This window comes from Mercenaria mercenaria, chromosome 10 (assembly GCF_021730395.1).
Source record: "Mercenaria mercenaria strain notata chromosome 10, MADL_Memer_1, whole genome shotgun sequence".
NCBI classification, from domain to species: Eukaryota; Metazoa; Mollusca; class Bivalvia; order Venerida; family Veneridae; genus Mercenaria; species Mercenaria mercenaria.
Genome location: NC_069370.1, coordinates 25,243,133 through 25,262,510, shown reverse-complemented (window position 1 = coordinate 25,262,510; position 19,378 = coordinate 25,243,133). Strand labels below are relative to the sequence as shown.

At 35.3% G+C, this 19,378-nt stretch overlaps 2 protein-coding genes across 3 annotated transcripts in view; both read left to right on the top strand.

Annotated features, from left to right (window-relative positions):
- The window catches only part of LOC128546372 (uncharacterized), a 35,055-nt gene extending 31,475 nt beyond the window's left edge, over positions 1 to 3,580 (top strand). The window contains exons 12-16 of the mRNA XM_053516830.1: positions 167 to 280; positions 763 to 1,284; positions 1,603 to 1,692; positions 1,890 to 2,392; positions 2,872 to 3,580. Of these exons, the coding sequence (XP_053372805.1) occupies positions 167 to 280; positions 763 to 1,284; positions 1,603 to 1,692; positions 1,890 to 2,392; positions 2,872 to 3,580 (1,938 nt within the window). The remainder of the gene's footprint in view (positions 1 to 166; positions 281 to 762; positions 1,285 to 1,602; positions 1,693 to 1,889; positions 2,393 to 2,871) is intronic.
- The window catches only part of LOC123559606 (multidrug resistance-associated protein 1-like), a 133,037-nt gene that overhangs the window by 23,339 nt on the left and 90,320 nt on the right, over positions 1 to 19,378 (top strand). For both annotated transcript variants that reach the window (XM_053552540.1, XM_053552541.1), the window contains exons 2-3: positions 9,858 to 9,955; positions 17,369 to 17,545. In XM_053552540.1, coding sequence (XP_053408515.1) covers positions 9,911 to 9,955; positions 17,369 to 17,545 — 222 coding nt within the window. In that variant the 5' untranslated portion in view covers positions 9,858 to 9,910. The remainder of the gene's footprint in view (positions 1 to 9,857; positions 9,956 to 17,368; positions 17,546 to 19,378) is intronic.

Here is a 19,378-nt window from a genome sequence, read left to right as displayed (position 1 = left end):
TTACCTATATTGTTCTGGTGCAGGTTGATCATATTGTTCTGTTACAGTTTGCTTATTTTGTTCTTGTACAATTTACTCTATTGTTCTGGTGGAGGATGATCATATTGTTCTGTTACAGTTTGCTTATGTTGTTCTTGTACAATTTACTCATATTGTTCTGGTGCAGGTTGATCATATTGTTCTGTTACAGTTTGCTTATGTTGTTCTTGTACAATTTACTCATATTGTTCTGGTGGAGAATGATCATATTGTTCTGTTACAGTTTGCTTATGTTGTTCTTGTACAATTTACTCTATTGTTCTGGTGGAGGATGATCATATTGTTCTGTTACAGATTGCTTATGTTGTTCTTGTACAATTTACTCATATTGTTGTGGTGCAGGTTGATCATATTGTTCTGTTACAGTTTGCTTATGTTGTTCTTGTACAATTTACTCTATTGTTCTGGTGGAGGACGATCATATTGTTCTGTTACAGATTGCTTATGTTGTTCTTGTACAATTTACTCATATTGTTGTGGTGCAGGTTGATCATATTGTTCTGTTACAGTTTGCTTATTTTGTTCTTGTACAATTTACTCTATTGTTCTGGTGGAGGATGATCATATTGTTCTGTTACAGTTTGCTTATATTGTTCTTGTACAATTTACTCATATTGTTCTGGTGGAGGATGATCATATTGTTCTGTTACAGTTTGCTTATGTTGTTCTTGTACAATTTACTCTATTGTTCTGGTGGAGGATGATCATATTGTTCTGTTACAGTTTGCTTATGTTGTTCTTCTACAATTTACTCATATTGTTCTGGTGGAGGATGATCATATTTTTCTGTTACAGTTTGCTTATGTTGTTCTTGTACAATTTACTCATATTGTTCTGATGCAGGTTGATCATATTTTTCTGTTACAGTTTGCTTATGTTGTTCTTGTACAATTTACTCATATTGTTCTGGTGGAGGATGATCATATTGTTCTGTTACAGTTTGCTCATATTGTTCTTGTGGAAGATGATTATATTGTTCTGTTACAGTTTGCTCCTATTGTTCTGTTACAGTTTGCTTATGTTGTTCTTGTACAATTTACTCATATTGTTCTGGTGCAGGATGATCATATTGTTCTGTTACAGTTTGCTAATATTGTTCTTGTGGAAGATGATTATATTGTTCTGTTACAGTTTGCTCCTATTGTTCTGTTACAGATTGCTTATGTTGTTCTTGTACAATTTACTCATATTGGTCTGGTGGAGGATGATCATATTGTTCTGTTACAGTTTACTTATGTTCTTCTTGTACAATTTACTCATATTGTTCTGGTGGAGGATGATCATATTGTTCTGTTACAGTTTACTTAGATTGTTCTCGTACAATTTCCTCATATTGTTCTGGTGCAGGTTGATCATATTGTTCTGTCACAGTTTACTTATATTGTTCTCGTACAATTTACTCATATTGTTCTGGTGGAGGATGATCATATTGTTCTGTCACAGTTTACTTATATTGTCCTTGTACAATTTACTCATATTGTTCTGGTGGAGGATGATCATATTGTTCTGGTACAGTTTGCTTATGTTGTTCTTGTACAATTTACCCATATTGTTCTGGTGCAGGTTGATCATATTGTTCTGTTACAGTTTACTTATATTGTTCTTGTACAATTTCCTCATATTGTTCTGGTGGAGGATGATCATATTGTTCTGGTACAGTTTGCTTATGTTGTTCTTGTACAATTTCCTCATATTGTTCTGGTGCAGGTTGATCATATTGTTCTGTTACAGTTTACTTATATTGTTCTTGTACAATTTCCTCATATTGTTCTGGTGCAGGTTGATCATATTGTTCTGTTACAGTTTACTTATATTGTTCTTGTACAATTTACTCTATTGTTCTGGTGCAGGTTGGTCATATTGTTCTGTTACAGTTTGCTTATATTGTTCTTGTACAATTTACTCATATTGGTCTGGTGGAAGATGATCATATTGTTCTGTTACAGTTTACTTATATTGTTCTTGTACAATTTACTCATATTGTTCTGGTGGAGGACGATCATATTGTTCTGTTACAGTTTGCTTATATTGTTCTTGTACAATTTACTCATACTGTTCTGGTGGAGGATGATCATATTGTTCTGTTACAGTTTGCTCATATTGTTCTGGTGGAAGATGGTTATATTGTTCTGTTACAGTTTGCTCCTATTGTTCTGTTACAGTTTGCTTATGTTGTTCTTGTACAATTTACTCATATTGTTCTGGTGCAGGTTGATCATATTGTTCTGTTACAGTTTACTTATATTGTTCTTGTACAATTTCCTCATATTGTTCTGGTGCAGGTTGATCATATTGTTCTGTTACAGTTTGCTTATGTTGTTCTTGTACAATTTACTCTATTGTTCTGGTGCAGGTTGGTCATATTGTTCTGTTACAGTTTGCTTATATTGTTCTTGTACAATTTTCTCATATTGGTCTGGTGGAAGATGATCATATTGTTCTGTTACAGTTTACTTATATTGTTCTTGTACAATTTACTCATATTGCTCTGGTGGAGGATGATCATATTGTTCTGTTACAGTTTGCTTATATTGTTCTTGTACAATTTACTCATACTGTTCTGGTGGAGGATGATCATATTGTTCTGTTACAGTTTGCTCATATTGTTCTTGTACAATTCACTCATATTGTTCTGGTGGAGGATGATCATATTTTTCTGGTACAGTTTGCTTATGTTGTTCTTGTACAATTTACTCTATTGTTCTGGTGGAGGATGATCATATTGTTCTGTTACAGTTTGCTTATGTTGTTCTTCTACAATTTACTCATATTGTTCTGGTGGAGGATGATCATATTGTTCTGTTACAGTTTGCACCTATTGTTCTGTTACAGTTTGCTTATATTGTTCTTGTACAATTTACTCATATTTTATCTGGTGCAGGTTGATCATATTGTTCTGTTACAGTTTGTTTATATTGTTCTTGTACAATTTACTCATTTTGTTCTGGTGGAGGATGATCATATTGTTCTGGTACAGTTTGCTTATGTTGTTCTTGTACAATTCACTCATTTTGTTCTGGTGAAGGATGATCATATTGTTCTGGTACAGTTTGCTTATGTTGTTCTTGTACAATTTACTCATATTGTTCTGGTGCAGGTTGATCATATTGTTCTGTTACAGTTTGCTAATGTTGTTCTTGTACAATTTACTCATATTGTTCTGGTGCAGGTTGATCATTTTGTTCTGTTACAGTTTGCTTATGTTGTTCTTGTACAATTTACTCATATTGTTCTGGTGGAGGATGATCATATTGTTCTGTTACAGTTTGCTTATGTTGTTCTTGTACAATTTACTCATATTGTTCTGGTGGAGGATGATCATATTGTTCTGTTACAGTTTGTTTATGTTGTTCTTCTACAATTTACTCATATTGTTCTGGTGGAGGATGATCATATTGTTCTGTTACAGTTTGCTTATGTTGTTCTTCTACAATTTACTCATATTGTTCTGGTGGAGGATGATCATATTGGCAGATTGTTCTGTTACAGTTTGCTTATGTTGTTCTTGTACAATTTACTCTATTGTTCTGGTGGAGGATGATCATATTGTTCTGTTACAGTTTGCTTATATTGTTCTTGTACAATTTACTCATATTGTTCTGGTGCAGGTTGATCATATTGGCAGATTGTTCTGTTACAGTTTGCTTATATTGTTCTTGTACAATTTACTCATATTGTTCTGGTGCAGGTTGATCATATTGGCAGATTGTTCTGTTGCAGTTTGGTCTTATTCCTGTATTAAAGTTTGCTTATATTGTTCTTGTACAGTTTTCTGATATTTTTCTCATGCAGTTTGCTCATACTGTTTTGGTGTAGTTTGCTCAAATTATTCTGGTGCAGATACCTGATATTGTTCTGTTACTGTTTACTTATAATGTTTTGTTACAGTTTGCTCATATTGTTTGCTCATATTGTTCTCATATTAGTCAGTTGAAGTGTTAACAAGCTCAGATAATATTTAAGTAAACAATTTAATTCTTTTTTTACTTTCCATTGTTCTCATGCAGTTTGCTGATATTGTTCTGGTGCAGTTTTCTCATGTTCTGGTGTATATGTTTTCCTGTCAACTACGTTCAAAATCTAGCACAGTGACAGTTCAAAATCACAATTCCATAGATTACACTGAATGAATGTAGCAACTTTTATATTTTAATATTGGATGATTTCAGAACTTCCAAAGGTTCTGGGATTCACTGTCCTTAAGGGGTTAGTACTAGTTGAACACCAGATATCTATAGTGTTCATTTTGTCATATGGTCTAGGAACAGATTCTGTTATCTTCGTTTATTACTTTTGATTATAGTAATACCTGTTGTTTAGATCTAAAGTCACAGTGCATGATTAGATAATTCTACTTTCGAGTCTGCTTTCTGTTATTTCTGCACATTATAAATATAAAAAAAATGAAGAAACTTATTCATGGAGAATTGATGTTTTGAATATGTCTAGACTTTTAATTATCAAGTTGGCTGATTATAGGTAGTTGTGTGTGTAAGTACCGGTGCATAAATCAGTTGATGTGTTCAATCAAATGTAATTTTGAACATACATGATAAATTACTGGGATCATTAACTGTGTTTATGCATAAGATGTACCTAATTGACAATGGAAATTTCTAGCATATGCCGTGTCTCCGACCTTCTGTCAAAATTAAAAGATGCATCGTGATTTGAGATGTGTTAGTGTACAAACAAAGTGTATAAATGATGTATGGGTTTCTATAACACTGAGTATTTGTTGCACAAGGATGGGTTTCTATAACACTGAGTATTGTTGCACTAGGATGGGTTTCTATAACACTGAGTATTGTTGCACTAGGATGGGTTTCTGTAACACGGAGTATTTTGCACTAGGATGGGTTTCTGTAACACGGAGTATTTGTTGCACTAGGATGGGTTTCTATAACACTGAGTATTTGTTGCACTAGGATGGGTTTCTATAACACTGAGTATTTGTTGCACTAGGATGGGTTTCTATAACACTGAGTATTTGTTGCACTAGGATGGGTTTCTATAACACTGAGTATTTGTTGCACTAGGATGGGTTTCTGTAACACTGAGTATTTGTTGCACTAGGATGGGTTTCTATAACACTGAGTATTGTTGCACTAGGATGGGTTTCTGTAACACTGAGTATTTGTTGCACTAGGATGGGTTTCTGTAACACGGAGTATTTGTTGCACTAGGATGGGTTTCTATAACACTGAGTATTTGTTGCACTAGGATGGGTTTCTATAACACTGAGTATTTGTTGCACTAGGATGGGTTTCTATAACACTGAGTATTGTTGCACTAGGATGGGTTTCTATAACACTGAGTATTTGTTGCACTAGGATGGGTTTCTATAACACTGAGTATTTGTTGCACTAGGATGGGTTTCTGAGTATTGTTGCACTAGGATGGGTTTCTATAACACTGAGTATTTGTTGCACTAGGATGGGTTTCTATAACACTGAGTATTTGTTGCACTAGGATGGGTTTCTATAACACTGAGTATTGTTGCACTAGGATGGGTTTCTATAACACTGAGTATTGTTGCACTAGGATGGGTTTCTGTAACACTGAGTATTTGTTGCTCTAGGATGGGTTTCTGTAACACTGAGTATTTGTTGCACTAGGATGGGTTTCTGTAACACTGAGTATTTGTTGCACTAGGATGGGTTTCTATAACACTGAGTATTTGTTGCACTAGGATGGGTTTCTATAACACTGAGTATTTGTTGCACTAGGATGGGTTTCTATAAAACTGAGTATTTGTTGCACTAGGATGGGTTTCTATAACACTGAGTATTTGTTGCACTAGGATGGGTTTCTATAAAACTGAGTATTTGTTGCACTAGGATGGGTTTCTATAACACTGAGTATTTGTTGCACTAGGATGGGTTTCTATAACACTGAGTATTTGTTGCACTAGGATGGGTTTCTATAACACTGAGTATTTGTTGCACTAGGATGGGTTTCTATAACACTGAGTATTTGTTGCACTAGGATGGGTTTCTATAACACTGAGTATTTGTTGCACTAGGATGGGTTTTTATAACACTGAGTATTTGTTGCACTAGGATGGGTTTCTATAACACTGAGTATTTGTTGCACTAGGATGGGTTTCTATAACACTGAGTATTTGTTGCTCTAGGATGGGTTTCTATAACACTGAGTATTTGTTGCTCTAGGATGGGTTTCTATATCACTGAGTATTTGTTGCACTAGGATGGGTTTCTATAACACTGAGTATTTGTTGCACTAGGATGGGTTTCTATAACACTGAGTATTGTTGCCTTAGGATGGGTTTCTATAACACTGAGTATTTGTTGCACTAGGATGGGTTTCTATAACACTGAGTATTTGTTGCACTAGGATGGGTTTCTATAAGACGGAGTATTTGTTGCACTGGGATGGGTTTCTATAACACTGAGTATTTGTTGCACTGGGATGGGTTTCTATAACACTGAGTATTTGTTGCACTGGGATGGGTTTCTATAACACTGAGTATTTGTTGCACTAGGATGGGTTTCTATAACACTGAGTATTTGTTGCACTAGGATGGGTTTCTATAACACTGAGTATTTGTTGCTCTAGGATGGGTTTCTATAACACTGAGTATTTGTTGCTCTAGGATGGGTTTCTCTAACACTGAGTATTTGTTGCACTAGGATGGGTTTCTATAACACGGAGTATTTGTTGCACTAGGATGGGTTTCTGTAACACGGAGTATTTGTTGCACTAGGATGGGTTTCTATAACACGGAGTATTGTTGCACTAGGATGGGTTTCTATAACACTGAGTATTTGTTGCACTAGGATGTTTTGTCTATGTAACAGTTGGTTAGAGGTGTCATTTATAGATAATGTAGCTGTACAGTCACCCTGGACAGTGAACCAGATACAGTACTACTTTTAAAGTTTATCTACTGCATTTAATAGGCAATTAATGGTATGCAGTATATTGACATATGAAAACAAGTCAGTGATGTAACACCTCGAGTGTCATAATAATTTCAGTAATGTAAATTTGGCAGTATATCACCAAGACTTTAGTTCAGGAATCCTTAAAACAATGCATATGTGGCAGGTAGTTTCCTCTAATGTTAATTGACCCTTCAATAAGCTAGACTTTACGAAGAATAGTGAGAGCTATTCTACTCACCATAGCATAAGCATCTTTGTTACAATCATTGTCGGTGTCACACTTTGGTTAAAGTTTTGTGTCTAAAATTAAATCCCCTGGTGGCCATGTTTTTTGAGGAATCGGTATGATTTGATCATTGTTGGTAGAGGGTGACAGAAGGACCATTTGTGTAGAACAATTTCAAAATCGGACCATTGGGTTAAGGAGGAGATTTTTCTATTTTTTGCTATGTGCAACCAAACTGAACTGTTTGAACAACTTTAGAAGAGGACCACTCAAGGAACATCCAGGCCAAGTTTCATCAGAATCCAGTGGTTTTGGAGGAGATGTCTAAACATAATTGATTACGACGGACGGACGGACGACAGACACAGTGAGATCACAATATCTCATCATGAGCATTTTGTGCTCAGGTGAGCTAAAAAGGTATCCTCAGAATAATACTGGAAATAAATACACCTACAAAAATCATATTCAAGCAACTATTCACCAATTTTGTTTCAAAAGCTTACATTACCTGTGAATATTTATAAGATTCATCTGAATTCAAGGAGACCATGATTCATGCAGATACTAATTCAAGAAGAGTGAGCCAGCCATTGAATAAATTTTAAACTGGTACGATGATGAGTCTATGACACTGGGGATATCGCATTAGCTCTTGTGATATTCATCACAGTGAGCTAGAAAGGGACATAATTTGAATTAAATTCAATCAAAATTGATAATACTTGGTTATTTCAGTATCTCGATGACAACAAAGCCTTGTGTGAAGTTTCAGTCCAATACATGAAATTAAAGTTTTGCATATAAGCAATTTTCTCAGAAACTACTTGGCCAATATTAATGCTTTCAAACTTTACACATGTCTTAGGCATCATGAGATGACCTCCCAAGCTTCAAACAGTCGAGCGTTGTCATGAGACAGCTCTTGGATTGTGTGTTAGCTTATTTGTAGCCGCCACAGGTAACTCATATAGGCGACACCTCTAGAAAACTGTTAGTAATGTAAGTGGGAAGGTACAGAAGATGATCCAATTACAGAAGCTTCCTCGGCTCTTTAGTGTGACAGGTATAAAGCACCCATACAAGGCACTCATATCCCTATGTTAGTAATTTTTAGTTGAAATAGAAGGGGTTCAAATTCACAACCCTTTGTTAGACAGTGTTACCACTTGACTCGTGCATCCACTCTTAAGTTCCTTCAGATCATTGTACTTGGCACGTGTACACAGTATACACAACAATCAAGCCAGGTCATTTAACTGAAAATTATTGGGATATGGCATTAGACTGTATATAAAATTTAATAGTGATTTGTTTGTTACTTAGTTTGTTCTGTAAAGTGAGGAGCTCTAAAGCACGTTAAGTAAATTGACACAAAAATATAGAAACAATTTAATAAAACAGTTTTTACTTATTAATCCCCCGCCGTGGCGGAGGGATTATAGCAATGTTCTGCGTCCGTCCGTCCGTCCTTCCGTCCGTAACAAAATCGTGTCCGGTCCATATCTCCTAAACCCCTTGAAGGATTTTCATGAAACTTGGGTCAAATGATCACCTCATCAAGACAATGTGCAGAACCCATGAGTCAGCCTTGTCAGTTCAAGGTCAAGGTCACAACTCGAGGTCAAAGGTTTGAGCCTGCCATTTTGTGTCCGCTCTGCATCTCCTAAACCCCTGAAGGGAATTTTATAAAACTTGGGTCAAATGATCACCTCATCGAGACGATGTGCAGAACCCATGAGTCAGCCATGCCGGCTCAAGGTCAAGGTCACAACTCAAGGTCAAAGGTTTGAGCCTTCCATTTTGTGTCCGCTCTATATCTCTTAAACCTCTTGAAGGAATTTTATAAAACTTGGGTCAAATGATCACCTCATCAAGACGATGTGCAGAACCCATGAGTCAGTCATGCCGGCTCAAGGTCAAGGTCACAACTTAGGGTCAAAGGTTTGAGCCTTCCATTTTGTGTCCGCTCTATATCTCCTAAACCACTTGAAGGATTTTCATCAAACTTGGGTCAAATGATCACCTCATCAAGGCGATGTGCAGAATTTATGAGTCAGCCATGTCGGCTCAAGGTCAAGGTCACAACTGAAGGTCAAAGGTTTGAGCCTTCCATTTCGTGTCCCCTCTATATCTCCTAAACCCCTTGAAGGAATTTTATAAAACTTGGGTCAAATGATTACCTCATCAAGGCGATGTGCAGAAATTATGAGTCAACCATGCCAGCTCAAGGTCAAGGTCACAACTAAGGGTGGAAGGTTTGAGCCTTCCATTTGGTGTCCACTCTGTATCTCCTTAACCCCTTGAATGATTTTCATCAAACTTTGGTCAAATGATCACCTCATCAAGAACTCATGAGTCAGCCATGGCAACTCAAGGTCAAGGTCACAACTGAAGGTCAAAGGTTTCAGCTCTGTATCTCCTAAACCCCTTGAAGGATTTTCATGAAACTTCGATCAAATGATCACCTCATCAAGACGTTGTGCATAATTCATGAGTCAGTTATGTCAGTTCAAGGTCAAGGTCACAGCTAAAATCAAAGGTTTACCCTTTCACTATCCATAGCAGTGGCGGGGGATTTAGCTGTCTTTCAGACTGCCTTGTTTGACTGTGGTATGCATGTTTATTTTTGAAAAATTTATAATGTCAATATTTTCTTCACATTATATATCCTTATTTTCTAGGCAGATGTAATGCAGTATATATAAATCTCAACAAGACGTGAGTAGATGGTACAATGGTTCAGTCTTTTGATGAGTTTTGTGGATATTCTCCAATTTGGGTAAGATGTTACATGAAAATTTTGTAGATATTCTCCAATTTGGGTAAGATGTTACATGAAAAGTTTTGTGGATATTCTCCAATTTGGGTAAGATGTTAAGTGAAATGTTTGCAGATATTCTCCAATTTGGGTAAGATGTTACATGAAAAGTCTTGTGGATATTCTCCAATTTGGGTAAGATATTACGTGAAGAGTTTTGTGGATATTCTCCAGTTTAGGTAAGATGGTAAATGAACAGTTTTGTGGATATTCTCCAATTTGGGTAAGATGTTAAGTGAAATGTTTGCAGATATTCTCCAATTTGAGTAAGATGTTACATGAAAAGTTTTGTGGATATTCTCCAATTTGGGTAAGATATTACGTGAATAAGTTTTGTGGATATTCTCCAATTTCGGGAAAATGTTGCATGAAATTTTTTGTGGATATTCTCCAGTTCAGGAAAGATGTTACATGAAACATTTTGTGGATATTCTCCAGTTTAGGTAAGATGTTACATAAACAGTTTTGTGGATATTCTCCAGCTTAGGTAAGATGTTACATGAAACATTTTGTGGATATTCTCCAATTTAGGTAATATGTTACGTGAAGAGTTTTGTGGATATTCTCCAATTTAGGTAAGATGTTACGTGAAGAGTTTTGTGGATATTCTCCAATTTAGGTAAGATGTTACATAAACAGTTTTGTGGATATTCTCCAATTTAGGTAAGATGTTACATGAAACATTTTGTGGGTATTATCCATTTTGGGTATGATGTTACATGAAGAGTTTTGTGGATATTCGCCAGTTTAGGTAAGATGTTAAATGAACATTTTTGTGGATATTCTCCAATGTAGGTACGATGTTACATGAAACATTTTTTGGATATTCTCCAATTTAGGTAAGATATTACATGAAAGGTTTAATGGGTATTCTTCAATTTGGGTAAGGTGTTAAATGAAAGGTTTTGTGGATATTCTCCAAGTTGGGTAAGATGTTATTTGAACAGTGGATATTCTCTAATTGGAGTAAGATGTTACATGAAAAGTTTTGTGGATATTCTCCAATTTGGGTAAGATATTACGTGAAAAAGTTTTGTGGATATTCTCCAATTTCGGGAAAATGTTGCATGAAATTTTTTGTGGATATTCTCCAGTTCAGGAAAGATGTTACATGAAACATTTTGTGGATATTCTCCAGTTGGGGTAAGATGTTACATAAACAGTTTTGTGGATATTCTCCAGCTTAGGTAAGATGTTACATGAAACATTTTGTGGATATTCTCCAATTTAGGTAATATGTTACGTGAAGAGTTTTGTGGATATTCTCCAATTTAGGTAAGATGTTACATAAACAGTTTTGTGGATATTCTCCAATTTAGGTAAGATGTTACATGAAACATTTTGTGGGTATTATCCATTTTGGGTATGATGTTACATGAAGAGTTTTGTGGATATTCGCCAGTTTAGGTAAGATGTTAAATGAACATTTTTGTGGATATTCTCCAATTTAGGTAAGATGTTACATGAAACATTTTTTGGATATTCTCCAATTTAGGTAAGATATTACATGAAAGGTTTAATGGGTATTCTTCAATTTGGGTAAGGTGTTAAATGAAAGGTTTTGTGGATATTCTCCAAGTTGGGTAAGATGTTATTTGAACAGTGGATATTCTCTAATTGGAGTAAGATGTTAAATGAAAGGTTTTGTGGATATTCTCCAGTTGGGGTAAGATGTTACATGAACAGTTTTGTGGATATTCTTCGATTGGGGTAACATGTCACAGTCATGAAAAAAGTTTTGCGGATCATCTATACAATTTGGACAAGATGTGAAATGAAAACTTTTGTGGTGATTCTTCAATTTGGGTAAGATGTCAAGAAGTCTTGTGGATCTTCTTCAGTTTGGGTAGTTGTCAAGTGAAAAGATTTGTGGATATTCTGCAATTTAGGTAAGATGTCACAATGTCATGAAAACAGCGGTGGCACTGTGATAAATTTTCTTGTAGCCAAGCTTTTAGCCATATGAAAAATCTTCTGGCCAAATCTTATTACCTTCAGCCAAAAATTGTAGCCAACATTGCAGATGGTGTAGCCAAAGAATCCTAGACCTTACAAAAGACACTGGGGGAGTCGCAGCTGCTTGAAATATACTATATATATTATTGTATATAATGTATATATTTTTATATTAAATATTTAAACTATACATCATATACAACATATCACATTAGATAGCTCATGCAAATGTGGTTGGAAGAAATGAGAACTGTTATAGATAACAACTTTATTATTTATTATTGTTGCATAGAACTATATATCAGAGTGGGTTCAAAAGCATGTGTCGCTTATGTTACTTTGTTCCCTGTCTTGCAGACTCAAAATAAAACTTATCCTATCTAATAATCTTATCTTTGAACATGTGATTTAGATGATTCTGATAAATGAAGAGATAGGTAATTCAGTAAGATTTTGTTGGTCAGATAAGTTCTTGGCCCATTGAAAAACCTTTGAGTCACATATCGTAAACTTTGAAAATAAGCAAGTTGTACTTTGAACCTTTAGTTTTCTGATGTTTTCTGACTAGGTTATCTTTCTTCATCATTCCACACTAGATGTAAAGCTATTTGAATTTTGCACCTTAATACACAATTTACAAAACAGAAGTCATATTGAAGCCAATCAAATTGCCGACTTCCAATCAATTATCTCATAATCCAACAGCTAATTTGTTCGCCTGTTCAATCATTTTTAAACAAACGTATAATTGAGTCACTTGTGTCAAACACATAATATTTTAAGCAAAATTTAATGTTAATTATCAGAGAAAGAAATGAAAAATGGTAGCAGGAAGGAAAAAGATAGGAAAACAAAAGAAATCATCTAAAAAAACAAAACAAAAAGAAAAAAAATTCCTGAGAATTAGATCTAGATCTTACTCAAAATGATTATATGATTTGCTAAAAGTATTTGTATTTTATCTGAATGAGCTTTTTTGCCAGAGTTAAGGTAGTTCTGCACGTTTGATAAACTGGAAGTGATGGAGTAACGTCATTTATCTGGAAAACGTAAAACAAAACCTGGATTTATGAATTAATCGCAACTTGAGTAAATTTATTACAATGGCACTGTTGCTATATTTCTAAAGTCAAAATATGCTATTAAAACATGTGACACGTTAAATAATTCAAAATAATGTCTTAAAATTAGCGTAAAATGTTCTGTTCACTTTAATCATGATCAGATATCTTTAAAATAAGCACATAGACCTATACAATTTATTTCATCAAATTATAGGCCATGTCTTTATTTACAACTGTGAGAAGTTTCCTCAAAATCTACATTGTAGAAAAATTTCTATTCGCGAAAATATTATGATTAAAGTTATGATTTTCCCATTGATTCCCATTATGAAAAATTGCGTGAGGTCCATATTTTTCTAATCAGTCTAGCAAAAGATCAAGCACATGACCCTATCTTTTTTATTTGCTGAATTTTCTAGGTGTATTCTGAAGTTTTGAAAAATCAGAGTTTAATTAAATTAGAAAAAATTTCAATCCAAACGTGCAGAACTACCTTAAAGTAAAAGAAATACTGATATTTACTTGTCAAATATGAATTGTTGTTAGGATAATCATCATAATCATTAGTTATCATTGGTTAAAGTTGCTGAATTCAAACTTGCTTAGTAACAGAAATATTTTGAAAACAACAACAACAACAAAAAGCCTCAGTGTGCTTTCAGTAGAAGAATAAGATCTCCATTACACACTTTGCTAGTATTTTGCAGCCGGGAAACATCTGTAGAGACTTCTGTTTGTTAACATCAGATTTCATTTGTACCAGGCTTCACCCAAATATGAACTTGGACACGAGAACTAGATAAAATAGGGAAAATTGTTGATATATTTACGTTCCACTTACCATTGCCACCATTACTCAGAAGCTGTCAATGGTTCAGTTGGGGTATTTGTTATAATTGGGTTCTTTGTACATAATGTCTATTTAATTTTATACAGTAAGTTTATATGCTTACAACAGAAAGCTCTTAATGCTTTTCAAGATATTTATTCAGGTTAAAACACACATTTACAAATTATGAGCACAGTAATTTATACAGTAAAACAGTTATTGCACTTAAAGCATTTGATATTGCAAATATTAAAAACACGTTGCAAGAATAAAATGCCTATAGGTATCGCACAGAAATAAGGCGCTTTGAAATGTAAACAAACAAAACAGACGCATAAATTAAAGTCAATACACTGTGTTTACGCTGCAAATAGTAATTCTTCATTGGCCGAGCGGTATTGGTATCCGTCTTATACTTTTTTGTCAGTAGTTTGATTCCCGAACTCGTAAAAAGTATTTTGAAAACTGTATTTAATTTCTTTTTTTGTTCAATACGATTGACAAAAACAACACAAGTTTGTTAATCTAGAACTAACTTGTTCACTAACTTATATCACTGTTAACATGTAATCATGATTAAATACGCTTCATCTTTAAAATGATTTAATGTTTTTGAGGCTTTCTTGAATAAATTAGAAACCAGAGTAAAACAAACTTACACAAAGTGTATAAATTAAATGTAAAATAAAAAAAAATGACGGATGGAAGGTTCAAACCATCAAAACTATCACTACAAAATGATTATATGTCTATCCACTCAACCTACTGCGCCATCAAGCCAACTATTGATCTTACTTCCAATATCTTTTGTTTTAAAAGAGGTTGCTAAGTACTGATTGTTTATTTACATGTTGCTAAAAATAAAAACGCCATAATACTGTGCGGTACTTATAGATCATTGTGTCTAAAAACTCTGATAGTGGTGACAAATATTATCACAATCAAATTGATATCACAGGTCTCTGGTTCAGAGAGTTATATCAGTCATATATTATTATTATATTTTTATTATACCAGATTTATATAGTGCCCTTTTCATGATCAATTTCACGTTCAAGGCGCTTTACATAGTTCAAATGCAGCCACACAAGGGCGCATAATTCATCCTCTACTAGCACAGACACAGAGTGATCTGACCAGAGGGACAGACTGAGACTAAAGCCCCCATGACAGAGAGATCAGAAATCAGATACAGGCTTGTCCGGCTAACTTAGCCTAGCTCATTTCGAATAGACAGCCTGGTTCTTTAACCTGCCCAGTGTATAGCACTGATACATGCAAGGATTGCCTGGGTTCCTGACCAGTACACCTCTAGTTGGGTGGGAAACACTGAAAAGTGTTTCTGAAAATTTCCGAGTAGCTGCCGGGGATCAAACCCAGACCTCAGGATTGGAAGGCCAGTGTGCAAACCACTGAGCTATCCGTCCACCCTCTATATCTATTACAAAATATGATTAAGAATACACCATAAAAACAAACTTTAATGTTATTTCAAGACTAGATATGCAAAAGTGTGTGTATGATAACCAAGGACGGCCCATGAAAGCTCAAAAGCTCATTTCCAACAGGGTCTAGGAATATTATACTTACTATTGGTAATATAAAAGTTCAAAAAGAAATAACATAATAAAGTTTCAAGAGCAACTAACAGTAAAAAATATTTTGGAAATTGGAAGTTTTAGAAAATCTTTGAACAACTTCTCATGAACCTGTTGATGGATCTTCACCAAACTTGGTCTGTAGCGTCCTTGTATGGTCATGTCTAAATTTTGTTCAAAATAGTTTTGCTTAAGCTCTTTTAGTGCCCATCAGAGCTAAAACGGTATACCTGTAAATGACTTTGTTTTATTGACCAGAGGATAGACCTTACCAAACTTGTTCTATAGCATCCTTGTATGAAGTATTAAAGGGCCTCCGGAGCTAGAAATTGAAAATATCTTTAGCTATGAATGTTGTTGACGTCAAATTATTTTCCTCTCAAATGCTGTGGGTTTGTAACCTAATTTGGGGTATAGAATTCTTCCATGAGAGAAAGCCAGTCAGTTGGCTTACGGAAAATCTGTTTTCATAACTACTAGGTGCCTGTCCTTGCCAGCAATGCCAGTAAGGGCATCTGTAGTCTTCCTCCACTACAAAAGCTCCACTACAAAAAGCTAGAAAACTGCCTCGGTAGCCTAGTGGTAGAGCGTCCGCTTCGAGTGCGGGAGGTCGTGGGTTCGATCCCCGGCCGCGTCATACCAAAGACGTAAAAAAATGGTACTGGCAGCTTCCTCGCTTGGCGCTCAGCATTAAGGGGATAGTGCTAGGACTGGTCAGCCCGTTGTCAGTATAATGTGACTGGGTGGGGTATCATGCCACGTGTCTACGGCGTGATATTCCAGTGAGGCAGCACTATAAAGTTGGGCATTGTGCTCACTGCTACAAGTAGACACCGGCGTTTATATGACTGAAAAATTGTTGAAAAAGACGTTAAACCCGAACACACACACACAGAGAAAGCTAGAAAGTTGCCATGTAACCTATGATTGTCTTGATGTGATGTTAAGCCCAACAAAAAAGGGTCCTTCATGGAAGAGAGGTTATGGCGGCCAACTTAAAACAACTTGCCCCTCACTGATGTTGGTTTAAGCCTTACTTGGGGCATAGAATTCTTCATGTTAGGAAGCCATCCATCTCGATAGTTCTACCCAGATGCCTGCGCATGATGAAATAATGCCTGGCTGGGCACCTGGTGTCTTCCTCCACCATGACAAGCTGGAAAGTCACCATATGACCTATAACTGTGTCGTAGTGACGTTAAAACCCAACTAAACACAACAAAAAACATTGTTCTTATGAACCACTTGATGGATCTTACCGAATTTGACCTGCAGCATTCTTGAATGGCCTTCTCTCAAGTTGTTTCAAGAGGTTCCACTTGATCCCTTTTAGAAAAAACTTTAAAAAAGTGTTCTCATGAACCATTTGATTTCACAAAACTTGTTCCATAATATTCTTGCTTTTGTCTTTTCTTTTTTGTTCAGATTGTTCTTCTTATTAAAACAAAAATAGAAGTTCTTATGAAATGCCTGAAAGCTTTTAGCATTATTGGATGAACCTTTCTCGATTTTATTTAAATGTTTCAGTTTGACTGCAGGTACGTTTTAGAAAAAATCTTATGACCTTGACAGACCTGACGACCTTGTTCGAACCACTCTCAAGTTTACTCTAATGGTTACACAGCAAAACACTAAAAAGCTTTAAAGAGTTTTTACTGATTTGCTTAATGGGTGTTCACCAAACTTGGTCCAAAGGTTAAGGTTCTCCTTGGGTGAGCAACTTAGACCAATTTTGTGCCTCTTGTTGTACATAGTCATAGGGAATATTAGATATAATTTTGTTAGATGAGTCACTGAGAGAACATAATGCAAGCTAATGCTAGGCAAGATATACATATACTTCTTTTTTTTTTCATTGGGTGCAAATGTTTATGATTTGATTTGGGTTTAACAGTGAGAACTGACAGTGCTCCTTTTGTTATTTCAGGATGAAGACTTGTTGTTAAACAGTTCATACCCACATTTTACAGACTGTTTCCAGGATACCTTACTGATATGGGTTCCATGTGCAATCCTCTGGCTTTCAATGCCTTTGTATATTCGTTACTTGCTGAATAAAGAGAGAACACCTCTGCCATTATCTGGTCTCAATGTGTCAAAAACTGTAAGTATATTGTTAGCTCACTTGGGTCCGAAAAACCAGGTTTAGTTTATGCAGTTGGGGTGTCTGTCCATCTGCCAGTATTTATCATGATAATAGATAACACTAACTCAGACCTATCCATTCTAGGGCATGGGTTAAATTTATCTTAAATGGCTAAAAGAACAACATTGCTATTGCTGAAAAATGAAATACATTTAAATTTCTTCTTTTGATGCAATAGCAAAAAAGAGAAATGGCTTTAATAGACTTCTTTCATCAAACTTGGTCTGTAGCATCATTGTAAGGTCCTCTTCCAAGTTTATTCCAAAGGGTAAGTTTTGCCCCTTCTAGGGGTCACCAGAGCAAAAAGTAGAGAAAAAAAACTTAAAATTACTTAATCTCATGAACTGCTTTATGGAAATTAAACATAAAGAGGCATTGACTTGAAAATGATAGTTTAACTTTGGAGGTCTAGCTATGTTCTCTGTAGACAGTACAACTTGTCATGCTACATCTGTGTAAATGTGGAGAAATGGTCAGAATTATCCCAAACTTTATTTTTAGTATTCTGACAAGGTCCTCTATGAAGTTTGTTCAAATGGTTTGGCTTGAACCCTGTTAGTGGCCACTACAGATAAAAATATAAAAACCTTTCAACAACTTCTTCTATGATTCACTTGAGGGATCGGCATCAAATTTTGTCTGTAGTATCATAAAGTACTCTCCCAGTTTTGTTCAAATGAAGATACTTGACCCCTTTTTTGGGCTGCTAAAGCTAAAATTAGAAGGACCTTTAAATGACTTTCCTGTGACTGGATAGATTTTCATCAAACTTGGTCTGTAGCATCATTAGAAGGCCCTTTGCCAAGTTTGCTTAAAAGGGGACACTTGGGTTAATGGGTTAAAGAGCCCCCTAGAGCTTAAAAATAGATGAAACCATTTAAAGACTTCCTCTCAATCGCCACTTGATGGATTTTCATCAAACTTGGTTGTATCATCAGTAAAAGGTCTCTCCCAAATTTGTTCAAATGAGGTGGTGAGGAGGGGGGTGAGATGGTGAGGAGGGGGGTGAGGTGCACTTGACCCTTGATACCTTTTAGTGAATGCTAGATATAAAAATAGTAAAACCTTTAAACAACTTCTCATGAACCGCTTGATGAACTGTCATCAGGTTTGCTCTGTAGCATCGTTGTTGGGTCCTTTTTATTTTGAACTGGAGCACTTGACCCCTTCTAGAAGCCACTAGAGCTAAAAATAGAAACATCTTTAAAAAAAGTTCTGTGAAATTGCTCAGTCTTGGTCTGTAGCATCATTGTATGGTTCCAATTTTTTTTATGCCCATCTCTGAAAGAGCAGGGCGTATTACTAGGATGCCTCAAGTAAAAGGTAAAGTACAACGTGCAAAATAACTTGCTCTTTATTACATATATTTCTGATCTAATGAAAATTGTTGCATAAAGTAAAGAAAATCTTGGTTAAAAGTAGGGATGGCAACGAATATTTGAATATTAGAATATTCGTTCATGACACGAATATTCGAATACTGTTTTACTATTCGAATATTCGGAAAAAATGTAAGACCATAAGAAATAAATAAAAGCCAAATAAAAGAAGCAAAATGTTTGTTTATCTAATTTGCCTAAATCCGCTTTCATTATAAATATGCGCGAAAATGGCTTCTGTCGCTGTCAGACGTGTCACGATTTTGTATATTAGCGTGCGGAAATTGTACATCGCTATGGTGATGACATCGTACCCTGTAGTAAGTACCGCTAATTACTTACGTTTAGAAAATTTTACTGGTCCCAAATTGATGTTAATCCGTTACAAATCGCTTTGTTTTCGGTAGGTGTG